The sequence below is a fragment of the Salvelinus namaycush genome, chromosome 2, assembly GCF_016432855.1.
Source record: "Salvelinus namaycush isolate Seneca chromosome 2, SaNama_1.0, whole genome shotgun sequence".
NCBI classification, from domain to species: domain Eukaryota; kingdom Metazoa; phylum Chordata; class Actinopteri; order Salmoniformes; family Salmonidae; genus Salvelinus; species Salvelinus namaycush.
Genome location: NC_052308.1, coordinates 34,704,854 through 34,729,061, shown reverse-complemented (window position 1 = coordinate 34,729,061; position 24,208 = coordinate 34,704,854). Strand labels below are relative to the sequence as shown.

At 42.2% G+C, this 24,208-nt stretch overlaps 1 protein-coding gene across 1 annotated transcript in view; it reads right to left on the bottom strand.

Annotated features, from left to right (window-relative positions):
• Positions 1-24,208, bottom strand: part of LOC120025591 (E3 ubiquitin-protein ligase MARCHF9-like) — a 29,228-nt gene extending 5,020 nt beyond the window's left edge. Inside the window, exon 1 of the mRNA XM_038970146.1 lies at positions 23,867-24,208. Coding sequence (XP_038826074.1) covers positions 23,867-24,208 — 342 coding nt within the window. The remainder of the gene's footprint in view (positions 1-23,866) is intronic.

The window sequence follows — 24,208 nt, the reverse complement described above, 5'->3', positions numbered from 1 at the left end:
TCCTCAGTATGTTCCTCAGTACACAAACATGCACACAACAAAATAACAAGGCATACCATGGGGTGCTGAGCCCAGTCAGGTCTTTGACAACAATACACTACATGACCAAAAGTATGTGGACACCTGCTCGTTGAACATCTCATTCCAGAATCATGAGCATTAATATAGAGTTGGCCCCCCCTTTGCTGCTCTTAACAGCCTCCACTCTTTTGGGAAGGCTTTCCACTAGATGTTGGAACATTGCTGTGGGCACTGATGTTGGACAATTAGGCCTGGGTCGCAGTCAGCGTTCCAATTCATCCCAAAGGTGTCCGATGGAGTTGAGGTCAGGGCTCTGTGCAGGCCAGTCAAATTCTTCCACACTGATCTCAACAAACAATTCTGTATGGACCTCGCTTTGTGCACAGGGGGCATTGTCATGCTGAAACAGGAAAGGGTCTTCCCCAAATTGTTACCACAAAGTTGGGAGCACAGAATTGTCTAGAATGTCATTGTATGCTGTAACGTTAAGATTTCCCTTCACTGGAATTAAGGGTCCTAGCCCGAACCATGAAAAACAGCCCCAGACCATTATTCCTCCTCCACCAAACTTTACGGTTGACACTATGCATTGGGGCAGGTAGCGTTCTCCTGGCATCCGCCAAACCCAGATTCGTCCATCGGACTGCCAGATGGTGAAGAATGATTAATCACGAGAACGCATTTTGACTGCTCCAGAATCCAATGGCCGACGCATGGCATTGTGCATGGTGATCTTAGGCTTGTGTGAGGCTGCTCGGTCATGGAAACCTATTTCATGAAGCTCCCCACGAACATTTCTTGTGCTGATATTGCTTCCAGAGGCAGTTTGAAACTCGGTAGTGTCACGGCCCCTCCTCTGCATTGCAGGGGCGGTTCCTCCTGCAGGCAGAGGAGGGTCGTTAGTGATTGGAGCCACCTGGGCTCAGGGTATTTAAGCTGCTTCACTAACCACTTTTGTCTCTCTCTCTCTGCTCCTCCAGGTATGATCCTGTTTTGTTTGTTCCTTTGTAGTTTTAGGTAGTTTTTACTCAGTCATATTCACACACACAGATTCACGCATCCCTGCACTTTACATACACCCTACATTATGATACTTTCACACCTCTTTCCTTTTTCTTTGTTTAAAGTGAATAGTTTTTGGTTTATAATAAAGAACCTTTTTGATTGGCCTATACCTGTTGTTCGTGTCCCCTCATTTATGCCACAGGCTATGAGCCGGCCTGTGACAGTAGTGAGTGTTGCAACTGAGGACAGTCAATGTAAGCTTGTGTGGGCTACCACGTCGCGGCTGAGCCGTTGTTGCTCCTAGACGTTTCCACTTCACAGTAACAGCACTTACAGTTGACCGGGGCAGCTCTAGCAGAGCAGAAATTTGATGAACTGACTTGTTGGAAAGGTGACATCCTATGACGGTGCCACGTTGAAAGTCACTGAGCTCTTCAGAAAGGCCATTCTACTGCCAATGTTTGTCTATGGAGATTGCACAGCTGGGTGCTCGATTGTATACACCTGTCAGCAATAGGTGTGGCTGAATCCACTAATTTGAAATGGTGTCCACATACTTTTGTATATACTGTACATGTATAGTGTATAACAAGCCATACCGTGCGGTGCTGGACCCAGTTAGTCCGGGGGGCCATTTGATTAATTATTCAGCAGCCTTATGGCTTGTGGGTAGAAGCTGTTAAGGAGCCTTTTGGTCCTAGACTTGGCGCTCCGGTACTGCTTGCTGTGCGGTAGCAGAGAGAACAGTCTATGACTTGGGTGATTGGAGTCTTTGACCATTTTTTGGGCTTTCCTCTGACACCGCCTAGTATATAGGTCCTGGATGGCAGGAAGCTTGGCCCTAGTGATGTACTGGGCCGTACGCACTACCCTCTGTAGCGTCTGACGGTCAGATGCCGAGCAGTTGCCATACCAGGCAGTGATGCAACTGGTCAGGATGCTCTCGATGGTGCAGCTGTAGAACTTTTTGAGGATATGTGGACCCATGCCAAATCTTTTCAGTCTCCTGAGGGGGAAAAGGTGTTGTCGTGCCCTCTTCACGACTGTCTTGGTGTGTTTGGACCATGATAGTTCGTTGGTGATGTGGACATCACATCACCCTCTCTCCTGCTGAAAGATCAGCCACAAAATGTTGGCACCATTGTTAACAGGTTGTAATCAACCCACTGGCTCCAGGTCATCTATAAGTCTTTGCTAGGTAAAGCTCCGCCTTATATCAGCTCACTGGTCACCATAGCAACACCCACCCATAGCACGCGCTCCAGCAGGTATATTTCACTGTTCATCCCCAAAGCCAACACCTCCTTTGGCCATCTTTCCTTCCAGTCCTCTGCTGCCAATGACTGGAATGAACTGCAAAAATCACTGAAGTTGAAGACTTATATCTCCCTCACTAACTTTAAGCGTCAGCTGTCAGAGGAGCTTACCGATCGCTGCAGCTGTACACAGCCCATCTGTAAATAGCCCATCCAACCAACTACCTACCTCATCCCCACATTTGTTTTTCTGCTCTTTTGCACACAAGTATTTCTACTTGAACATCCTCATCTGCACATATATCACTCCAGTGTAAATTGATAAATTGTAATTACTTCGCCACTATGGGCCTATTTATTGCCTTACCTCCTTACTTCATTTGCATACACTGTATACAGATTTTTCCTATTGTGTTATTGACTGTACGTTTGTTTATCCCATGTGTAACTCCGTGTTATTGTTTTTGTCGCACTGCTTTGCTTTATCTTGGCCAGGTCACAGTTGTAAATGAGAACTTGTTCTCAACTGGCCTACCTGGTTAAATAAAGGTGAAATAAAATTTTAAAAAGCCCTGGACTCCAGCATGGGAAGAGAAGAGGAATACCTGGTGCGTTAGTCTCGGGTACTCTAGGACTACTCCAAATCATCTCGGCTCTGACACACACACACACAAACGCAAGCTTTTCAGTTCCATCAAGCCATCTAAATACCTCCCACACCTTACAGTAACCTGTGGATCATGAGAACCTTAATAAATTGGCAGAACGTTTATAATCTATTTATTGACACTTCATGTAGTGTCCCGTGTGGCTCAGTTGGTAGAGCATGGCGCTTGCAACGCCAGGGTTGTGGGTTCAATTCCCACGGGGGGACCAGGGTTCAATTCCCACGGGGGGACCAGGATGAATATGTATGAACTTTCCAATTTGTAAGTCGCTCTGGATAAGAGCGTCTGCTAAATGACTTAAATGTAAATGTAATGTAGTGCCGTGTAATACTTTGTTTGAAGTGAGACACCTTCGGTCATCCTCCTCAGTAAATTTCATAAAAATTTCAATAGTGAAGCATGTAAAAAGCTGTCCTTTTTAGGTAAAACTACTTCATGTTACCAAATAATTGATTAAAACACACTGTTTTGCAATGAAGGGCTACAGTAGCCTCAACAACACTCTGTAGGGTAGCGCCATAGTGTAGCCGGAAGACAGACAGTTTCCGTCCTCCTCTGGGTACATTGACTTCAATACCAAACCTAGGAGGGTCATGGATCTCACCCCCTTCCATAGACTTCCATAGACACAGTAATTATGACAACTTCTGGAGTACATCCTCCAACCTATCAGAGCTCTTGCAGCATGAACTGACAATTTGTCCACACTATCAAAGGATCAGAGAATTAATCTAGTACTGAAAGCATAAGCTACAGCTAGCTAGCACTGCAGTGCATAACATGTGGTGAGTAGCTGACTCAAAGAGAGAGAAATTTGCTTTTCTTTCAAAAACTTTTGAACGGTTATGTATATATTTCCTTTATATATTTTTTATACAATACAAATACATTAAGTTTAAAAAAGTCCAGCAATGCAGTGATATTGAACATTACACAGGGCTGTGAGTAGTGTAGCTTGTCCATGATCTGGCGGACGAATGGTTCTTGCCTCTCTGCCTGCTGGAGGGACTGTATGTTGGTTCCAACCTTAAAAGTAACAACAAAGAAAGTTAGCAGATCTGTTAGCTAGCTAGCAATTGCAGTAAAGTCACTAAAATCATTTGAAATAATGATTGAGGTAGCTATGTAATCTAACTCAACACTTATATAACTACTGCAAACTAATTTAAATGACAATAAATAAAGGTTCACTTACTTGTTTTTCACTGTCCAGTGGCACCACAAGTGGGCATTTGATTCGCAAACTCCATCACATATTAGCTTACTGCGCTACAGAAACACTGCTAACCAGAAACACCACTCTTCCCGGACCCCAACCTTGGCAGCAGCTAATGGGGATCCATAATAAATACAAACAGCGCATGCACACTGAAAAAAGGGTAACTACACGAAAAAATCAAGTTAGAACACAGAAAATCCAAGAAGATCCAAATGTGTTTTTTTTATATTAAAAAAGTTAGAAAAAACTGTGGGAAAACCAGAAAAAAACTTGGGGAAATCCGAGACCTGGAAAAACCAAACCAAGAAAATGGAATATAAAGAAAAAATAATAATTAGCCAAAAAATAAATACAGATTTTAAAGAGCCCTACCAAAGTTTTTTGCTGTGCTTGACTGCACTGTAGAGTGTGTGTCATCCTGCTATATGATAGCTATATGATCACACTGGTAATATATAATTTGTTGTATGAGGCCTGCATCTGATGATCAGTCTGAGGGGAGGGAGCGGCTGGATCTCACCCGACTCACCGTCCCTCCGCTCACCCTCCCTCAGCTGAGAAAAAGGGGACACAGTCTTCGCTGAGTCTCTCTCTAATCATGGCTTTAAAAATTCTGAAATATCACAGTATCAACTTTGCTGTGGGTTCGAGGTTTCTTTTTACAGTCTATGGCTCGAGGAAACTGCACAGACACGGTGATCTGAGCTATCGAATTGGCCAGCGGTAGGCTTATAGGTGGATTTGATTTGCTCTCTGGGCCTGCCAGAGAGGGCGGAGTTCTACCTTCAGACACATGAAATTGTTCAAAATGGGAACGCTTTGCCTTCCAGGTGCTAGGACTGCTGAGATCAAGTTTACTCACCGCCAACAGCGCGAAAGAAATAAAAAAAATAGGAATGCAAGGCTTTTTTACATAAATGTTTGGTGATCGAGTAGGAATGCCTTGGAGATCGACCAGAGATCGATCGCGATCGACAGGTTGGTGACCACTGTTATAGATGATGTCCCACACTCCGTAGCTTGTGCGCAGCGTTGCATTTTTGTCTTCTACCAAACCAATCAGGTGGTTGCTCAACGAAACAAAGCTTCGGACTTAACTGATCACATGCTTCTGATAAAGTGATACGGGCATGGGCACACTACTTCGAAGTATACTGTTTAGCATGCCTCGGAACTCTGGTATCAAAGATATCACAAAAAATTGGCAGACAACAGGTCAAGTTGAAATTAAGTTATCATTTTAAACCTAACTTCATGTTGAAAGTTAATCTTGAAAAGGCCTCATTTATAACCGTTGCGTAAATTTTACACTAAATATCGGTGTACGCCCCAAAATATTGAGATTTATCAACTTGGCGCATGCTATACATACCCATGTTTCCCATTATAAATCAGACCTGTCATGAAACTGCGCACGCGAATGAGCATTATGAGCATTATTATTATATTATGCTTCAATAACGCCCATCAGCTTTTATGGTGACAATAACGCCATTATTTGCTGTATACTTTGGAAGTATTGGAATTAGGCCAAGACAGTATATCTAAAGGAAATATCAATGGCGAACTTGATCAAATGTCTTTGGAGGTGTTTGGGAAAAGTTTTTTTTAGGTGGGGCATTTGCTGTATCTGACCGTTTCTGAAACACAAAAACAATATCAAATTGTTGTGGACCTGTAAACAGATCCTTTGTATTCAATCATGTTTTGCATTTACTTTCTCCCGAACCTAAATATGCTTCACTGCCCGCGAATTAGGAAACATTGTCTCCTCTGAATTTAAAAAAAACTGCAGTAGGCCTAATTACACACTTTAATATAAAATATCAACTGTCTGTTCACCTGTTAAATTTGACTGTATGTTATAAACCGCGCTCCTTTCGGAGCATAGAGCAAAAACTTGAAATTACAATAGTCTATTTAATAGGCCCAATTAAATGAGAGTTGCTCATAAAATGTGTTGTATGGCTACCACTAGAAGCTATGTGTACGCTTGGTCTAAAGTTTGCGGGACATTCTCATGTCAAGTTTTGCGTGAAAACTGGCGCACGCATGTTTTGGGGCATATTTTGTGCGTACGCAACGTTTATAAATGAGACACCTGCACACTAGCCTATAACACAAACTAGGTTGACCGTGGGAAAACTAGTGCTTGCCATAGGCTCGCGCTCTCAGTCGTGACAGAGAGAAAGAGGCGAAGCGAAACCGGCAGGTGGCGTTTTTTTTTTTTTTTTACTCACCAAGCGAGTAGTTTTTGTAAGTAGGTCACAAGCTAGGTTTCCATCCAATTGGCGACAGATTTTCATGTGAATATTCTAAAATCTGCATGAAACAATATGCGCATTTCCCCACCAGAAATGTGTTTCCATCAAATTGACTTGTTGGGGATAAAAGGCTGTGCATGACGACGTAGTGTAGATACAAATATATTTTGCGGTTAAATTCCCATGTACCAAATAGAAAATGCAAGTTAAATGGGTTTCTATTGCATTTTCAACTCCACTGATAGTTTTCTCACAAAAAAATGTGCATTACATAGTGAGTGTGCCCACTCTGGTATTGGCACAGCTCACAGATGCAGTGTGGGTATATTCTACATGATGAGATTATTATGGATAAAAGAGTGAGATTCTTTTTATTTGTCAAACGGTAGCCAAGCATCGATGATCATGTCACCAGAATAAGACCCTCAACATTTATTAGAAAGGAGCATCAAGCTCATCACCTTGCACTTTCTTTTTTTTTTTACCCATTTTTCTCCCCAATTTCGTGGTATCCAGTCTTGTCTCATCGCTGCAACTCCTGTACGGACTCGCGAGAGGCGAAGGTCGAGAGCCGTGCGTCCTCCGAAACACAACCCAACCGTTGTGGCCGGCTGCAACAGAACCTGGACTCTAAACCAGAATCTCTATTGGCACAGCTAGCACTTCCATGCAGTGCCTTAGACCACCGCGCCACTCGGGAGGCCACCTTGCACTTTCACCACCCTGTGAAGTTCATCATAATTTAAGAATCTGACGCCTAATGAACGTTATGCTTTCCCGATGAGTTATATTGGGAGGACCTTACAACATGTCATCGCGTGACTCCAGGTTTACTTCGATATGATGGTTATTACATCAATATTTGCGCATAAAAAAACTTTCCACCTACATTTCTTGCATAATTTATTTTACAGACACAAAAAGATCCCACCTTGTCTAGCGTATTTAGTTTTGTCGACATTTGGAAAGTTTCCAGACAAGTTTTCTCTTTCAATCAGGCCTGTCATTACATTTTTTTATCCGACATGTACTTTACTTGCATAAAAAGGTTGGATGGAAACCTGGTTACTGAGAATTTGGTCAACAAAAAAATGTAATGGCTTATTAGATTGAATAAAAGTTTTGTAATGCTTAGGTTGCTATGAGTGTACTGATATATAGTAAGTATGACACAAGACATCCAGGCAACCTTGAAAAATAAAAAACATTATATTTGAGTTGCCTCTGTTGTTCACACGCCCAACTTACTTTAATTTTTTAATACATTTCTTTCCAGTGTTAGAGGGGCCACTTGAGTATCTGGTCAATATAATGGATAATATGTGGTAGTGACGTGTCTCTAGGCCTTCGAGATGGCATCCGTTTACAATTATTACATTTGTTAACGTTCTCAACCATTACAAGTCAAAATGTAATTTGTTGATTCCACTTTCACTCCCGAATTCTGCTCTAATACAGTTGAATTGCAGAGGCCTTCTGTCTAGCTTCTGAAGGCCTAGCCAACAGCTAAGCTAGATAGCTAGATTTATATCCCCAGAGACCACCAAATAAAAATCCTGATTGGATCTTTTTTTCTCTTCAATGTTAACCCTTTCCTTTCCAAAACAAACTGAAGACATTAAATCAGAATTTTATTTAAATATTATTGAAAAGATTGGAATTAAATGAAAATTCGAACTAAATGTATATTTAAAAAATAGAACAATTATAACCCTAACCCTTCTCTGAAGGCCCTTACGGTTCCCCACTGCCCATTTCCTTCTCCTCTTTGTTTCTCTCTCTTTCGCTTGCTGTGTTCCTCACATTGTTTACCTTTCTCACACTCTCTCTCTCTCTCCTCTATATCTGCTCTCCTCCCTGGCAAGCCTATGTTGTTGTGAGTTTAGTTAAAGCTCTGTCTTTGCAGTGTGTGTGTGTGTGTGTGTGTGTGTGTGTGTGTGTGTGTGTGTGTGTGTGTGTGTGTGTGTGTGTGTGTGTGTGTGTGTGTGTGTGAGAGTGAGAGTGAGAGTAAGTGAGAGTGAGAGAATATGTATGTGTTTTTGTGTGCTCAGATTCCAGATAGCCACAGGGCTGCTGTAGAGACAGAGAGGAGAGAGAAGTGGAGGGGAGGACGGTGACGGGAAGGAGGGGTGGACGGTGAGTCAGCGCACATGTCTCACTGCCTGTTTGCCGGCATGGCATGGCCATCCAGAAAGCCAATGGCATCCCACTGGACACAAACAGGTTAAATCAACGTTGTTTCAATGTATTGTGATGTAGAATCTGCATGGAAAATGCATTGGATTTGAAAAAAGTAATCAACTCTTGTTTTGAGAGATCTGCACACATGGGCGGCAGGTAACCTGGCGGTTAAGAGCGTTGGGCCAGTAACAGAAAGGTCACTGTTTGAATCTCAGAGCTGGCAAGGTGGAAAAATCTGCCGTTCTGCCCTTGAGCAAGGCAGTTAACCCCCAACTGTCATGTTTTGTCATTGATTATCATGTCTTGTCCCTGTGCTTCCCTTCTATTCGTTTCCCTCTGCTGGTCTTATTAGGTTCTTTTCCTCTTTCTATCCCTCTCTCTCCCCCTCCCTCTCTCCCTCTCTCGCTCTCTCTCTCTATCGTTCCGTTCCTGCTCCCAGCTGTTCCTCATTCTCCTAACTACCTCATTTACTCTTTCACACCTGTCCCCTATTTTGCCCTCTGATTAGAGTCCCTATTTCTCCCTCTGTTTTCCGCTTCTGTCCTTGTCGGATCCTTGTTTGATGTTTGCTGTTCTGTGTCCTTGTTCCGCCCTGTCGTGTTTTTGCCTTCTTCAGATGCTGCGTGTGAGCAGGTGTCTATGTCAGCTACGGCCTGTGCCTTCCCGAAGCGACCTGCAGTCTGTGGTCGCGTCTCCAGTCGTTCCTCTCTACTGACGAGAGGATTTCAGTTTTCCTGTTTTGGATTTACCTAAGATAATATCCAGGAGTATCGTGTTTTGTTAAGACTGGAATAAAGACTCTGTTTCTATTAAGTCGCTTTTGGGTCCTCATTCACCAGCATAACACCAACAACTGCTCCCCGGGTGCTGATGACGTCGATTAAGGCAGCCCCCTGCACCTCTGAATCAGAGGGGTCGGGTTAAATGAGGAAGACACATTTTGGTTGAATGCATTCAGTTGTGCAACAGACTAGGTATCCCCTTTCCCTCATGGTAACAACATTTCAACATAGACAGACCTTGTATAAAATATTTTGAATTTGTACCTTAAAAACAATGATAGTTTTTCAAGGTTATATCCACTATCTTAATTTTAATAAATACAATAGGCTGGGCAGCACCTCCTACTGGAGAATTGACCAAACTACAGCTACCCCATGTTCTCCCATCCAAGGTTTTAACCAAGCCCCGCTTAGCTATTTGTCACTGACTATTACCAATATGCTATCGTTAGAATGATTGTTGAGAGATCTCCACTTAAAAACGAAATAGATTCTTTGTTGTTATCAAAGTAATTCCAAAGGGTAGGTTTAACAGATCAAATGAAATGTGACAATACTTGATCAATGATCAATGATGTTATTCAGGCCGCAACACAATTCAAAATCACTAAATATCATGACATTTTAAATCAACCAAAGCTTGAAACCCTAGGCATACTGTCGAAATCATCAACACCAATTGTTTGAATTCAACCCAGAATTAAACAAACAATATACCATACAGTATGTCTAGGGTTTCAAGCTCCGGTTGGTTTAAAATGTCATGATATTTATGGATAATGAATTGTGTTTGGTTGTCAACGCAACCAAATATCAACATTTGAAGGAGATGTACAGTTGAAGTCGGAAGTTTACATACACCTTAGCCAAATACATTTAAACTCAGTTTTTCACAATTCCTGACATTTAATCCAAGTAAAAATTCCCTGTCTAGGTCAGTAAGGATCACCACTTTATTTTATGAATGTGAAAAGTCAGAATAATAGTAGAAGGAATTATTTATTTCAGCTTTTATTTCTTTCATCACATTCCCAGTGAGTCAGAAGTTTACATACACTCAATTAGTATTTGGTAGCATTGCCTTTAAATTGTTTAACTTGGGTCAAACGTTTTGGGTAGCCTTCCACAAGCTTCCCACAATAAGTTGGGTGAATTTTGGCCCATTCCTCCTGGCAGAGCTGGTGTAACTGAGTCAGGTTTGTAGGCCTCCTTGCTCGCACACACTTTTTCAGTTCAGCCCACAAATGTTCTATAAGATTGAGGTCTCCAATACCTTGACTTTGTTGTCCTTTGGAGGTATGCTTGGGGTCATTGTCCATTTGGAAGACCCATTTGCGACCAAGCTTTAACTTCCTGACTGATGTCTTGAAATGTTGCTTCAATATATCCACATAATTGTCCTCCTCATGATGCCATCTATTTTGTGAAGTGCACCAGTCCCTCCTGCAGAAAATCACCCCCACAACATGATGCTGCCACCCCCGTGCTTCACGGTTGGGATGTTGTTCTTCGGCTTGCAAGCCTCCCCCTTTTCCCTCCAAACATAATGATGGTCATTATGGCCAAACAGTTCTATTTTTGTTTCACCAGACCAGAAGACATTTCTCCAAAAAAGTACAATCTTTGTCCCCATGTGCAGTTGCAAACCGTAGAGTGTTTTTTTATGGCGGTTTTGGAGCAGTGGCTTCTTCCTTGCTGAGCGGCCTTTCAGGTTATGTCGATATAGGACTCGTTTTACTGTGGATATAGATACTTTTGTACCCGTTTCTTCCAGCATCTTCACAAGGTCCTTTGCTGTTGTTCTGGGATTGATTTGCACTTTTCGCACCAAAGTCCGTTCATCTCTAGGAGACAGAACACATCTCCTTCCTGAGCAATATGACGGTCCCATGGTGTTTATACTTGCATACTATTGTTTGTACAGATGAACGTGGTACCTTCAGGCGTTTGGAAATTGCTCCCAAGGATGAACGTGAGGTCTTGGCTGATTTATTTAGATTTTCCCATGATGTCAAATAAAAAGGTACTGAGTTTGACGGTAGGCCTTGAAATACATCCACAGGTACACCTCCAATTGACTCAAATGATGTCAATTAGCCTATCAGAAGCTTCTAAAGCCATGACATCATTTTCTGGAATTTTCCAAGCTGTTTAAAGGCACAGTCAACTTAGTGCATGTAAACTTCTGACCCACTGGAATTGTGATACAGTGAATTATAAGTGAAATAATCTGTCTGTAAACAATTGTTGGAAAAAGTACTTGTGTCATGCACAACGTAGTTGTCCTAACCGACTTGCCAAAACTATAGTTTGTGGAGTGGTTGAAAAACAAGTTTTAATGACTCCAACCTAAGTGTATGTAAACTTCCGACATCAACTGTATCTTCTGCTTGGATAGTTCCATCTGTGCCACTGACTTAGTCTGGCTTTAATTCCAGTTTGTCTACAAATAAAACAGTTATATGTTGGATTCTCATCTCCATCTAGGAATAAATCAAATTAAACTTTATGTAAGTGTATTTAAAGTCTGATTTGATGTATTCCTATTCTATAACTTAAATGTATGTTTGAGATGGAGACATGAATCCAACATATCAAAGTTAAAGAATAGGACTAAATCAAATCAAACTTTATTTAAAGTGATTTAAAGTTTGATTTGATTTAGGTTGAGATGGAGACGTGAATCCAACATGTCAATTATTAATTTGTTGACAAACTAGAATTAAAGCCAGACTAAGTTAGTGGCACAGATGGAACTATCCAAGCAGAAGATACATCTCCTTCAAATGTTGTTATTTGCTAAGCAAGCACAATTCAAGCATTTGACAAGCAAGCACAATTCAATTTTACTTTTGTAATACAGTAAATTGTCACGCCCTGACCGTAGAGAGCTTTTTATGTCTCTATTTTGGTTTGGTCAGGGTGTGATTTGGGTGGGCATTCTATGTTCCTTTTTCTATGATTTGTATTTCTGTGTGTTTGGCCAGGTGTGGTTCTCAATCAGAAGCAGCTGTTTGTCGTTGTTTCTGATTGAGAACCATACTTAGGTTGCCCTTTCCCACCTGTATTTGTGGGTAGTTGTCTATGTGTAGGTGCCTGTCAGCACTCATTTTTGTATAGCGTCACGGTTCGTTTGTTATTTTGTTTAGTGTTCGTTCTTTGTAATAAAGAAGTATGTACGCATCCCACGCTGCGCCTTGGTCTCCTCCTTTTGACGGCCGTGACAGAACTACCCACCACCAAAGGACCAAGCAGTGTGGGAGAGAGGACTGGACATGGGAGGACATCCTGGACGGCAAGGGATCCTACACATGGGAAGAGATCCTGGCTGGAAGGGATCGCCTCCCATGGGAACAGGTGGAGGCAGCCAGGAATGCGGAGGCAGCTAGGAAAGGGGCCAAGGATTACACAGGAACACGGCTGGCAAGGAAGCCCGAGAGGCAGCCTCAAAAAAAAATTGGGTGGAGGCACACGGGGAGTGTGGCAGAGTCAGGTTGGAGACCTGAGCCAACTCCCCGTGCTTACCGTGGCGAGCATGTGACTGGTTAGGCCCCGTGCTATGGGGTGATACGCACTGTCTCGGCCGAGCATTCACAGGCCGGTGTGCTCGGTACCAGCGTCCCGCATTTGCCGGGTGGAAGTGGGCATCCAGCCAGAACGGGTGGTGCCAGCTCTGCGCTCGAGACCGCCAGTGCGCCTCCACGGCCCAGTGTATCCGGTGCCTCGGCCAAGGAAGAGGCCTTCTGTGTCTCCCCAGCCCGGTGAGTCCTGTTACTGCGTCCAGCCCGGCGCCTCCAGAGACGGCCTCCAGCCCGGCGCCCTCCAGAGACGCCCTCCAGCCCGGCGCCCTCCAGCCCGGCGCCCTCCAGCCCGAGCCTCCAGCGGCGCCCTCCAGCCCGGAGCCTCCATAGGCGCCCTCCAGCCCGGAGCCTCCATAGGCGCCCTCCAGCCGGGGGCCGCTACGAGGGTCCCCAGTCCGGGGTCGGCGGCGAGGGTCCCGCTCTAGAGGCGCCACCGCAGTGAAATGCCCACCCAGACCCTCCCCTATAGGTTCAGGTTTTGCGGCCGGAGTCCTCACCTTTGGAGGGGGGTACTGTCCCGCCCTGACCGTAGAGCTTTTTATGTCTCTATTTTGGTTTGGTCAGGGTGTGATTTAGGTGGGCATTCTATGTTCCTTTTTCTATGATTTGTATTTCTGTGTGTTTGGCCGGGTGTGGTTCTCAATCAGAGGCAGCTGTCTATCGTTGTTTCTGATTGAGAACCATACTTAGGTTGCCTTTTCCCACCTGTATTTGTGGGTAGTTGTCTATGTGTAGTTGCCTGTCAGCACTCATTTTTGTATATCTTTACGGTTCGTTTGTTATTTTGTTTAGTGTTCGTTCTTTGTAATAAAGAAGTATGTACGCATCCCACACTGCGCCTTGGTCTCCTCCTGACGGCCGTGACATAAATAGCCTAAAGTTGTCATGCTCTGATCTGTTTCACCTGTCCTTGTGCTTGTCTCCACCACCCTCCAGGTGTCGCTTTTTATCAGCAGTGTATTTATCTCTGTGTTTCCTGTCTCTCTGTGCCAGTTTGTCTTGTTTTGCTAAGTCAACCAGTGTTTGTCTTAGCTCCTATTTTTCCCAGTCTCTGTTTTTTCACTAGTCCTCCTGGTTTTGACCCTTTCCTGTCCTGACGCCGAACCCGCCTGCCTGACCACTCTGCCTGTTCTGACCTCGAGCCTGCCTATCGCCTGGTACTGTTTGGACTCCGACCTGGTTTATGAACTCTCGCCTGTCCCCGACCTGCCTTTTACCGACCCCTTTTGTTATAATAAATATCGGAGCTCAACCATCTGCCTCCTGTGTCTGCATTTGGGTCTCGCCTTGTGCCCTTATAAAAGTTAAGGCTATCTTGCAAACTAATGTAACATTTGACCTTAAAATGAGTAACACATCCATGGCCACATTGAGGTTACTGTAACTATACATTTCTTCTTAAGTAATCATATAAAGCATGCATGTTCAAAATAGCATACATAGGTCATCGCAGGTCTGTGGAGATCTTCAAGATCGCTGTAATAATCTACGCAGAATCTTGAACGGCATTGATCACTTGCACCATGTACTTTTAATGTAATCTCAACTGCAATCCAGGTAATTTGTTTTTTATATTGAAGCACAGTGATATTACATTCCTCTTTTGTACTGTATAAATTAACAATATATCTGACATTTTGTTCCCATTTGAACTCTGCTGTGATTTTAAATGGTTGAAAGTGAAGTGGTAAGACGTTTGTGTGACAACTTAACCAAAAAATATCAGACATTGTTTTTCCATTGGAATTTGGTTGTGCTTTTAGATGGTTGAAAGCATTGGAAATTCAACTGTCTTTTTGAGTGGGTGAATATAGGTTGTAATCTTATTGATCAATGTCTCAACCAAATGTTACCCAATCTTCCACGTTGAAATTATGTAGTGCCTGTCACACCCTGGCCTTAGTTATCTTTGTTTTCATTATTATTTTAGTTAGGTCAGGGTGTGACATGGTGAAGTATGTGTTTTTTGTATTGTCTAGGGCAGGGGTGTCAAACTCATTCCACGGAGGGCCTAGTGTCTGCAGGTTTTTGGTTTTTCCTTTCAATAAAGCCCTAGACAACCAGGTGTGGGGAGTTCCTAACTAATTAGTGATGTTAATTCATCAATCAAGTACAAGGGAGGAGCGAAAACCCGCAGACACTCGGCCCCCCGTGGAATGAGTTTGACACCTGTGGTCTAGGGTGTTGTTTGGTTTAGGGGGTTTAGTAGAATAGATGGTTTAATGTTCAGTGTAGGTGTCTAGGAAAGTCTATGGTTGCCTGAATTGGGTCTCAATTAGAGACGGCTGGTTATTGTTGTCTCTGATTGGGAGCCATATTTAAGGCAGCCATAGGCTTTAGCTGTTTGTGGGTCATTTTCTATGTCTAGTCTATGTTGAACGTAAGTAGTTTGTGTGTGCACTTGCGTTTGTAGCTTCACGGTCGTTTGTTGTTTTTGTTAGTTTGTATAAGTGTTTCGTGTGACGTCTTCGTATAATAAAAAAGAAGATGTATTCATATCATGCTGCGCCTTGGTCCAATCGCTCATATCAAGACGATCGTGACAGTGCCCAGTGTCCACTTAGGATAAAAACACTTTACAATTACGCACACTTACAAAACACTCTTGAGCTTTTATGCGGTCCATTTCATGAACATACTTTACATTTTTAGGCTTGCCATAACAAAGGGGTTGAATACTTATTGACTCAAGACATTTCCGATTTTATTTGTTTTATTACATTTACATTTTAGTCATTTAGCAGACACTCTTATCCAGAGCGACTCACAGTGAGTGCATTCATTTTCATACTTTTTACTACTGGTCCCCTCGTGCGAATCAAACCCACAACCCTGACCTTGCAAGCACCATGCTCTACCAGCTGAGCCCAAAAGAATTCTACAAACAAAATTCCACTTTGACATGATGGGGTATTGTGTATAGATCAGTGCCACAAAATCTCAATTTAATCCATTTTAAATTCCGGTTGTAACAGAACAAAATGTGGAAAAAGTAAAGGGGTGTGAATACATTCTGATGACACTGTATGTGGAGTAATCATAGTCAGTCAGTGCTGATGCTCTGATTTGGTATTTTCCTTCATTCAATCACAGTGATTATTTCCTCTGTGATACATCCTAATTCATCCAAAACAGTAGGACTAATTTCTCTCACCCTTATTGCCCAGATTTTGTTCTCTACATTGAGATGTGTTATTGGTCTCTGTAGTTCATTCTATGAACATTATATTGTATTTGAATCCTGCAACCAAGTGTATCTCAGTCTTGATCAATACTTATTATCGTCAATCAATACTTATCTCGTCAATCAACTTATTCTCAGCTAACAGCTAACGATCACAGACATGGACAAAACATTATTTTCATATACAAATTGAATGTTGAAAGAATGTCTACACAAAGTACTGAAAACGTTCCTGAACAATTCATGGAATGTGTCTGTCATTAACATTATTGGAATACCCTAGGAATATTCTGGGAACCAACAATTGTTAGCTGGATTGTATCTTTGCCTCTCTGTCACTATGATGTTTTGGCGGATGAAGTATGGAGTATTGAGCATGGGTGGGACCAAACTTGATTCCCATCCCAAAACACGCACAGAGTGCCCATCACAACAACTTAATATAAATAAGATTTGTTTCGGGGCATAAATATCCACAGCAGTTGATGGTTCAATTGGCAAGGACCGAAGTAGCTGGGTCCAAAAAGAACCAGCAACATTAAATAGGCTAATTCAAGGGTAAGTGAATCTGCTCCTTGGGCATAATGCCTTATGAATCAAATAATGTAGACAGCTAAGTAACCAATTATTTATTTGTTAATGGGATGTTATGGAGAGACAGGTGAACCAATGATGACATAGAGTACCACAGTATGAGTCATAATAACCATAAAACCTAGCGGTCAAACAGGGAAATGGTTCCAATAATTTTTCCACCATTAATTTTCCCATAGGGTATTTTAGAAACACTTAAAATAAGGGCTGTGTTTCGTGTCGGCTTACCCTGGCGTGACATTTTGATAACCATGTAAATCTCTCTCGAACAAGTTGAATATTACCAATATATTCACGTTTATTTACTCTCAGATTCAAAAATGTTAATTAGCATCAAAGTAGACATCATGCAAAACTAAAAATCCCTGTCATCACTAATTGAAACCTTTGCTAACAGGTATTGTGTCAATTGAAAACTTGCACAAGACAGATCACAGAATTGTAAATTTTAAGAAATGTAGCCAATTTATTGATTACTAAATTTAGCTAACATTAGATAGTTAATCCAGAGATTCTGACCTTTGCCTCTATTGGCAGTCTTGTGCGGGTCATCATGGCATTTGTAGTTCTTTATGATATTCACATTAGCAGTTAATTAGCATTTCATTTTGGGGGGTAAATACTTGCGAATATATTGATAAAAGTCACCTGTCCTAGAGAGATTTACATGGTTATCAAAACATCACGCCAGGGTAAGCCTACATGAAACACAGCCCTTATTTTAAGTGTTTCTAAAGTCCCCTATGGGAAAAATGAATGGAAGGCAGGTAATTAAACCATCAAAAGAAAAACTTGTTTATTATAGCCCACCCACTTGGTAAAAACTGTTTAAGTCAACTTTGTTTCCATGTGATTGATTTCAACAAAACAATATATTGTTATGATGTTGAATCAACCTGGAAAGCGGTTTGAATTTGAAAAAAGTCATTAACGTAGGGTAATTTCGTATTTTTTTACCCAACGTTTAACCTAAACCCAATGACAAGGTGACATTTTTGTTGATTTCACATTGAATTCACATTACTTGACAACTCCAAAACTAGATGTTGAACTGACTTCTGTGCCCAGTGGGTAGGGGTTATATGATGTGCATATGATGTGAAATAGGCCTTGTGTGAAATCATTGTCAAAGCGAAAGAGATACTATTGCATGTAGGTCTAGATTATTTATGGTCCTCATAGAAATATCAAAACATTATTTTAACAACTCAGGAACAACAGGAATCGCTGACTCGCTGCATTTTCCTAATCAAGACACCTGCTGGTAACTCTTAACTGGTTACGACAGCTCATGAGGTCTTCTAAATATATTTAGACTAGATGTGACTCTAATGACTAAAGAGGCTTCATGCATAGCTTTTATTTTTACCCATAACAGTAGGAGTAAAATGTATCTATTCTCACCACATACAACCAATTTTCTACTCTGAGACGCTTTGTGAATACAGGCCCAGGCCGGTTGACCTACAGTGACACAGAATGTTCATCTCTCCATCTCAGATTGACAGTGTCAACAGGGAGTCACCCCCATCACCGAGCCCCTGGAGGACGGCCTGCTAATGATCATGAATATTTGATACCTCCTGACGAGGTGGCTAATTGTGTTTGTCGAAGATAAATGGCAAGCGCCACGGAGGTCGGGCCATCACCTGTTGAGACACTTAACCTGAAGAATCGATGAGGAGATGGAAGAGAGAAACTGTGATAGAAGTGTGATATAGGTGTAGTGCTATTGCACTGTGTGTGATTAATGTTGTGCCCCTCAAAATCCTCAGCTTTTTCCTGAAGCTGTTTCAAGGACAGCGGTTACCTCTCACTACGTTTGGGTAAAAGGCTGACCATAACTAAGGTCGGGATCAATTCCATTTCAATTGCCCCCATTAACTGAAATGTACACTACCGTTCAAAAGTTTTTGTCCATTAAAATTACATCAAATTGATCAGAAATACAGTGTAGACATTGTTAATGTTGTAAATGATTATTGTAGCTGGAAACGGCTGATTTTTTATGGAATATCTACATAGGAGTACAGAGGCACATTATCAGCAACCATCACTCCTGTGTTCCAATGGCACGGTGTGTTAGCTAATCCAAGTTTATCATTTTAAAAGGCTAATTGATCATTAGAAAACCATTTTGAAATTGTGTTAGCACAGCTGAGAACTGTTGTCCTGATTAAAGAAGCAATAAAACTCACGTCAACAGTGAAAAGGCGAATCCGGGATGCTGGCCTTCTAGGCAGAGTTGCAAAGGAAAAGACATATCTCAGACTGGCCAATAAATAGAAAAGATTAAGATGGGCAAAAGAACACAGACACTGGACAGAGGAACTCTGCCTAAAAGGCCAGCATCCCGGAGTCGCCTCTTCACTGTTGACGTTGAGACTGGTGTTTTGCGGGTACTATTTAATGAAGCTGCCAGTTGAGGACTTGTGAGGCGTCTGTTTCTCAAACTAGACACCCTAATGTACTTGTCCTCTTGCTCAGTTGTGCACCTGGGCCTCCCACTCCTCTTTCTATTCCGGTTAGAGACAGTTTGCGCTGTTCTGTGAAGGGTGTACTACACAGCATTGTACGAGATCTTCAGATTCTTGGCAATATCTCACATGGAATAGCCTTCATTTCTCAGAACAAGAATAGACTGACGAGTTTCAGAAGAAAGTTAATTGTTTCTGGACATTTTAAGCCTGTAATCGAACCCACAAATGCTGATGCTCCAGATACTCAACTAGTCTAAAGAAGGCCAGTTTTATTGCTTCTTTAATCAGGACAACAGTTTTCAGCTGTGCTAATATAATTTCAAAAGGATTTTCTAATTATCAATTAGCCTTTTAAAATGATAAACTTGGATTAGCTAACACAACGTGCCATTGGAACACAGGAGTGAGGGTTGCTGATAATGGGCCTCTGTACGCCTATGTAGATATTCCATAAATAAAAAAATATGCCGTTTCCAGCTACAATAGTCATTTACAACATTAACAATGTCTACACGGTATTTCTGATCAATTTGATGTTATTTTAATGGACAAAAAAATGTGCTTTTCTTTCAAAAACAAGGACATTTCTAAGTGACCCCAAACTTTTGAACGGTAGTGTATATTTTCCTCAATGGCATTCAATTAGAAACATTTGGAATTGGAATTGGATTTCCAGTTTACCTTCTGAATTGAAAACACAACTGGCATTCAAGTGTTTATCAAGTTTAATATAACCTGGCTATAGAAAGGGCTGATGTATGAACATTTAAAATGTCATACTGTACCAATATCAAAGCCAGAGTAACCTTTTTGTGAATAGCTTACATAGAATCATCATAATGAAACCTCAAAAGCTAGAAAGGTACATGTAAAAATGAACGCTCTCAATTAACCATGTGGTTTTAAGAGATAACAGAATCCATAAAATATGCATTTTCTTTTCATCACCTATTTCCCACTCTATTGTTCTTTTCCCACCATACTACACTTTACCTAACTGTCCATCTCACTTCCCCCTCTCTCTATCCCTCGCTCTCCTTTGTCTCTTTCCCCTCCCCCACTGTCTTTCTCCATCTCTTATCATCGCTCCTTTATGATCTTGCTCTCTGCTTGGTTCATATCATTTAGGATGTACTACATAATGAGACACACACACGCACACGGATTCACGAATGCGTGCACAGACACAACCGCACATACACATATGTTGACATGTGCACAATTACACAGAGTTAGTGCTCCAGAAACACCTGACGGTGACAGAAAGGTTGTTATTGTCTCTGGTCTCAGACATGATTTACAAGATTCCTCTCTGACTAGACCAGTGTGAAAAAACAGCGTATATGAATTCATGCACAAGGTGATCAGATTCTTTCACCCATATGGTAATGACCACTTTCTGTATAGTTTCTATTCAGAGAACAAATACACAAGTAGATGGAAGAATGCGATTCAACTGACTCAAGTTGATTATATCTTTAATGTAATGGAGTGGAATACAGTGTTCATTGTGTGTTTCAGCTAAAACCCTGGGATTGCATGTGGGAGTGGTCCATCTAGACAATCCACTGTGGGCACTCTTGGTTCCATGAGCATGTCTCTCCAGTGATGTTGGATGAATGTCAGAATCTGCCTGCAGTCCAATGCCTTACACATCAGCACTTTCCAACCAGCAGAGCCTGGGTCCATACACGTGCACCACCACCATTACATCACTGCAAATAACATAGAGCTATAGCCAGCCGTTTCAAGGATATTCTTAGAACCATACTTGCTACACTTTGAAAATGAATTATCATCTAGGATAAAAGACTCCTCGACCTCCCATTTGAAACCCCCTTCCTAAGCTCTTCTTTATCTGCAGTCTTTTGGCTAAATGACAAAATGTGACCCCTTTAATATACATGTACAGTTAGAGGTTTGGAAGGAATATCATTCCCCAGTGCAGAGGTGGAATAATACACTTGACTGTAGATTTGTGATAAGTTTAGGGCACTATACCTTTAGCTACATGGTTTTGTCTTGCAGACTCCACAGTCCTCTCTTCATCTCTTATTTCCCTGCACAGTAAGTCCCCATCACGACACTCCTATAAATCAACTCCATGCAATGTTGTCATCTCCACTCTATTAATGGACCCACGTGCCTCCTTTCAAAGGATACCACCAAGCCTAATTAAAAGTGTTCAAGGGTCCTGTCTCATTTGATTCCCTCAGTGGATCCCTATATCACAGGACATGGTGCTGCAACAGAGACTGTTCCTATCTATAAAACTACAGCCCAAAGCTAGACTTAGCTTGGGCCTTTTTTTATTTGGAGCTCTTTGACAAATAGCCCAATTCAAACAAAATGTATTTTGATTGACTCAAGAATACAGGAAGTTGATTTTCTAGAATAACAGACATTTTCTACCATCACTAATAGATTGAATTAGACTTGTTTTTATACGTACAGTATTTCTTAACAATGTTTAAAATATTTTGCGCAAACAATAATCTTTGTTGATTAATTGTGATTGGATGTCATTATAAAAGGGCAAAGGTCATTAAATGCATTACCCAGGATGCACTTTACAACTGTATTTCACTTTATCTACTGGTAGCTTAGCGGTTAAGAGTGTTGTGCCAGTAACCGAAAGGTTGCTGGTTTGAATCCCCGAGCTGGCAAGGTTGAAAAATTGTCCGTTCTGCCCTTGAGCAAGGCAGTTAACCCCCAAACAACAACTGATCCCTGGGCGCCTATGACATTGATTAAGGCAGCCCCCCGTACCTCTCTGATCCAGAGGGGTTGGGTTAAATGTGGAAGCACATTTCGGTTGAATGCATTCAGTTGTGCAACAGACTAGGTATGTCCTACTGTGTTAAAACTACTGTATGCCATTGTTGCTCCCTAACATGTTGTACACCTCTTCACATTATTTGTGTTTTCCTTTTTGCCTGTGATGAAATCCTGAAAAGGTTTGCGATGGATGCAAACCTTTCAGGACCGTTGGTGTCATACAGTAGTGTCAGGTTCAGACTGACATTGAATCAAATCACAACAATCAGATTAATATCAAAAGCACTTCTGTTAAAATCATGGTATGTACCTACAGTATTCATTTGAATCTGGTTCTTGGTGGTGAAACCACTGCCTGTTTTTCCCTGAAATTATCTACATGGAAACAACGTATGGAAAAATATGTATGTATGGAACAATGTATTGAACAACATGCATGTATGGAACAATGTATGGAACAACATGTATATATGGAACAATGTATGGAACGATATGTATGTATGGAACAATGTATGGAACAACATGTATGTATGGAACAATGTATGGAACAACATGTGTACGGTCTAGTAAAAGACATAAACTGACACTAATGAGGAGTAAATTATAAAAATAAAGAAGGTAAGAAGCATACCCTAATTATGCTCCCAAACATTTAATGTAACCAACGTTTCGGCAGGCAGTGCATTCCTTCCTATATTTATTTTTACAACATGTGTATGGAAAAATGTATTGGAACAAGCTGTATGTATGGAACAAGATGTATGTACGGATCAATGTATGCAACAAAACAACAATGTTTTACCCATTGGAGACATTTACATATTTAATGTGTTGCTTTCTGAAATGAGACTTTTGGCACCCTAATAGGGTCACAGTGGCAAAGTTTCAATTCAACCAAAATCCTTTTTAAACTCCTCAATAGAAGGAACCTGTATCACTGTCTGTTTTGGCTTCAGCTGGAACATGATGATGCAGAAACATGTCAACAAAGTTTAAGTTAAAAGGTTTGTATCCGCTTTAGTTATTGGGTTCCAGGAAAATGTAACAGTCTGCATTGAGCCAATATGTCATATTATTATTATTTAAAAAAAAATATATTTTACCAACCCAATTTCAATCTTGTCTAATCGCGGCAACTCTCCTACGGACTAAGAAGAGGCGAAGGTGGAGTCATGTGTCCTCCGAAACATGACCCGACTAACCACGCTCCTTAACACCCGCCAGCTTAACCCGGAAGCCAGCCGCACCTATGTGTCAGAGGAAACACCGTTCAACTGGCGACCGGGGTCAGCCTGCAGGCACCCGGCCCGCCACTAGAAGTCGCTAGAGCGTGATGAGCCAAGTAAAGCCCCCCCGGCCAAACCCTTGCCTAACATGGGCGACGCTAGGCCAATTGTGCGCTGTCCAATGGGACTCCCGGCCACGGCTAGTTGTGGCACAGCCCGGGAATGACCCCGGATCTGTAGTAACGCCTCTAGCACTGAGATGCAGCGCCTTAGACTGCTGCGCCACTCGGGAGGCCCTGCCAATATGGGGTCTTTGGAGACAAAGGTTGGCTTGATCCAAACAGTTTTATCTTTGACCTGATAAAAGACATGCTTGTTTGCCATAGCCTAGTAGAGGGATACCTGAGCTTCCCTGCAGTGTGTGCTTATGTATAGACCTGAAATACAGTACATGCAAAGAACCAACTTATAAGCCTTGAAGAAACTTATAGAAATAACCCTGGAAACAATTGGAAGTCACAAGGAGCGGGGGGGGGGGGGGGGGGGGGGGGGGGGGGGGGGTAGGGTAGCCTAGACTTGGATAGATAGGTGAAGTGCAGGGCTACGGTTCAGGACAGGGGAGCCTACCTGTTCGGGGCCCTGGAAACAGATCCGGCACTGCGGCGAGCGCATGCCACTGTCCAAGCTGCTTGTGAGCGACACAGCGTCCAGGTCTGCTTGGAGCTTCTGATCCTTCTCCTCGAATGCCATGCTGCGCGGCCGGGGATCGGTGCCATAGTACTCCTCCTCATCGTCCCGAGTAGAGCAGTCGAAGCGTGGCCACCCGCAGCCTCCTACCCCGAGCCCTCGCATGCTGCTCGTTCGCCTGTCTGTGTCTGTGTCTGAATCGGTCTCCCCTCTTGAGCCAGACCGCATGAAAACCAGCACTTTCAGTTCATTGAAAAACATACGGATCCGGTACTTAAACAT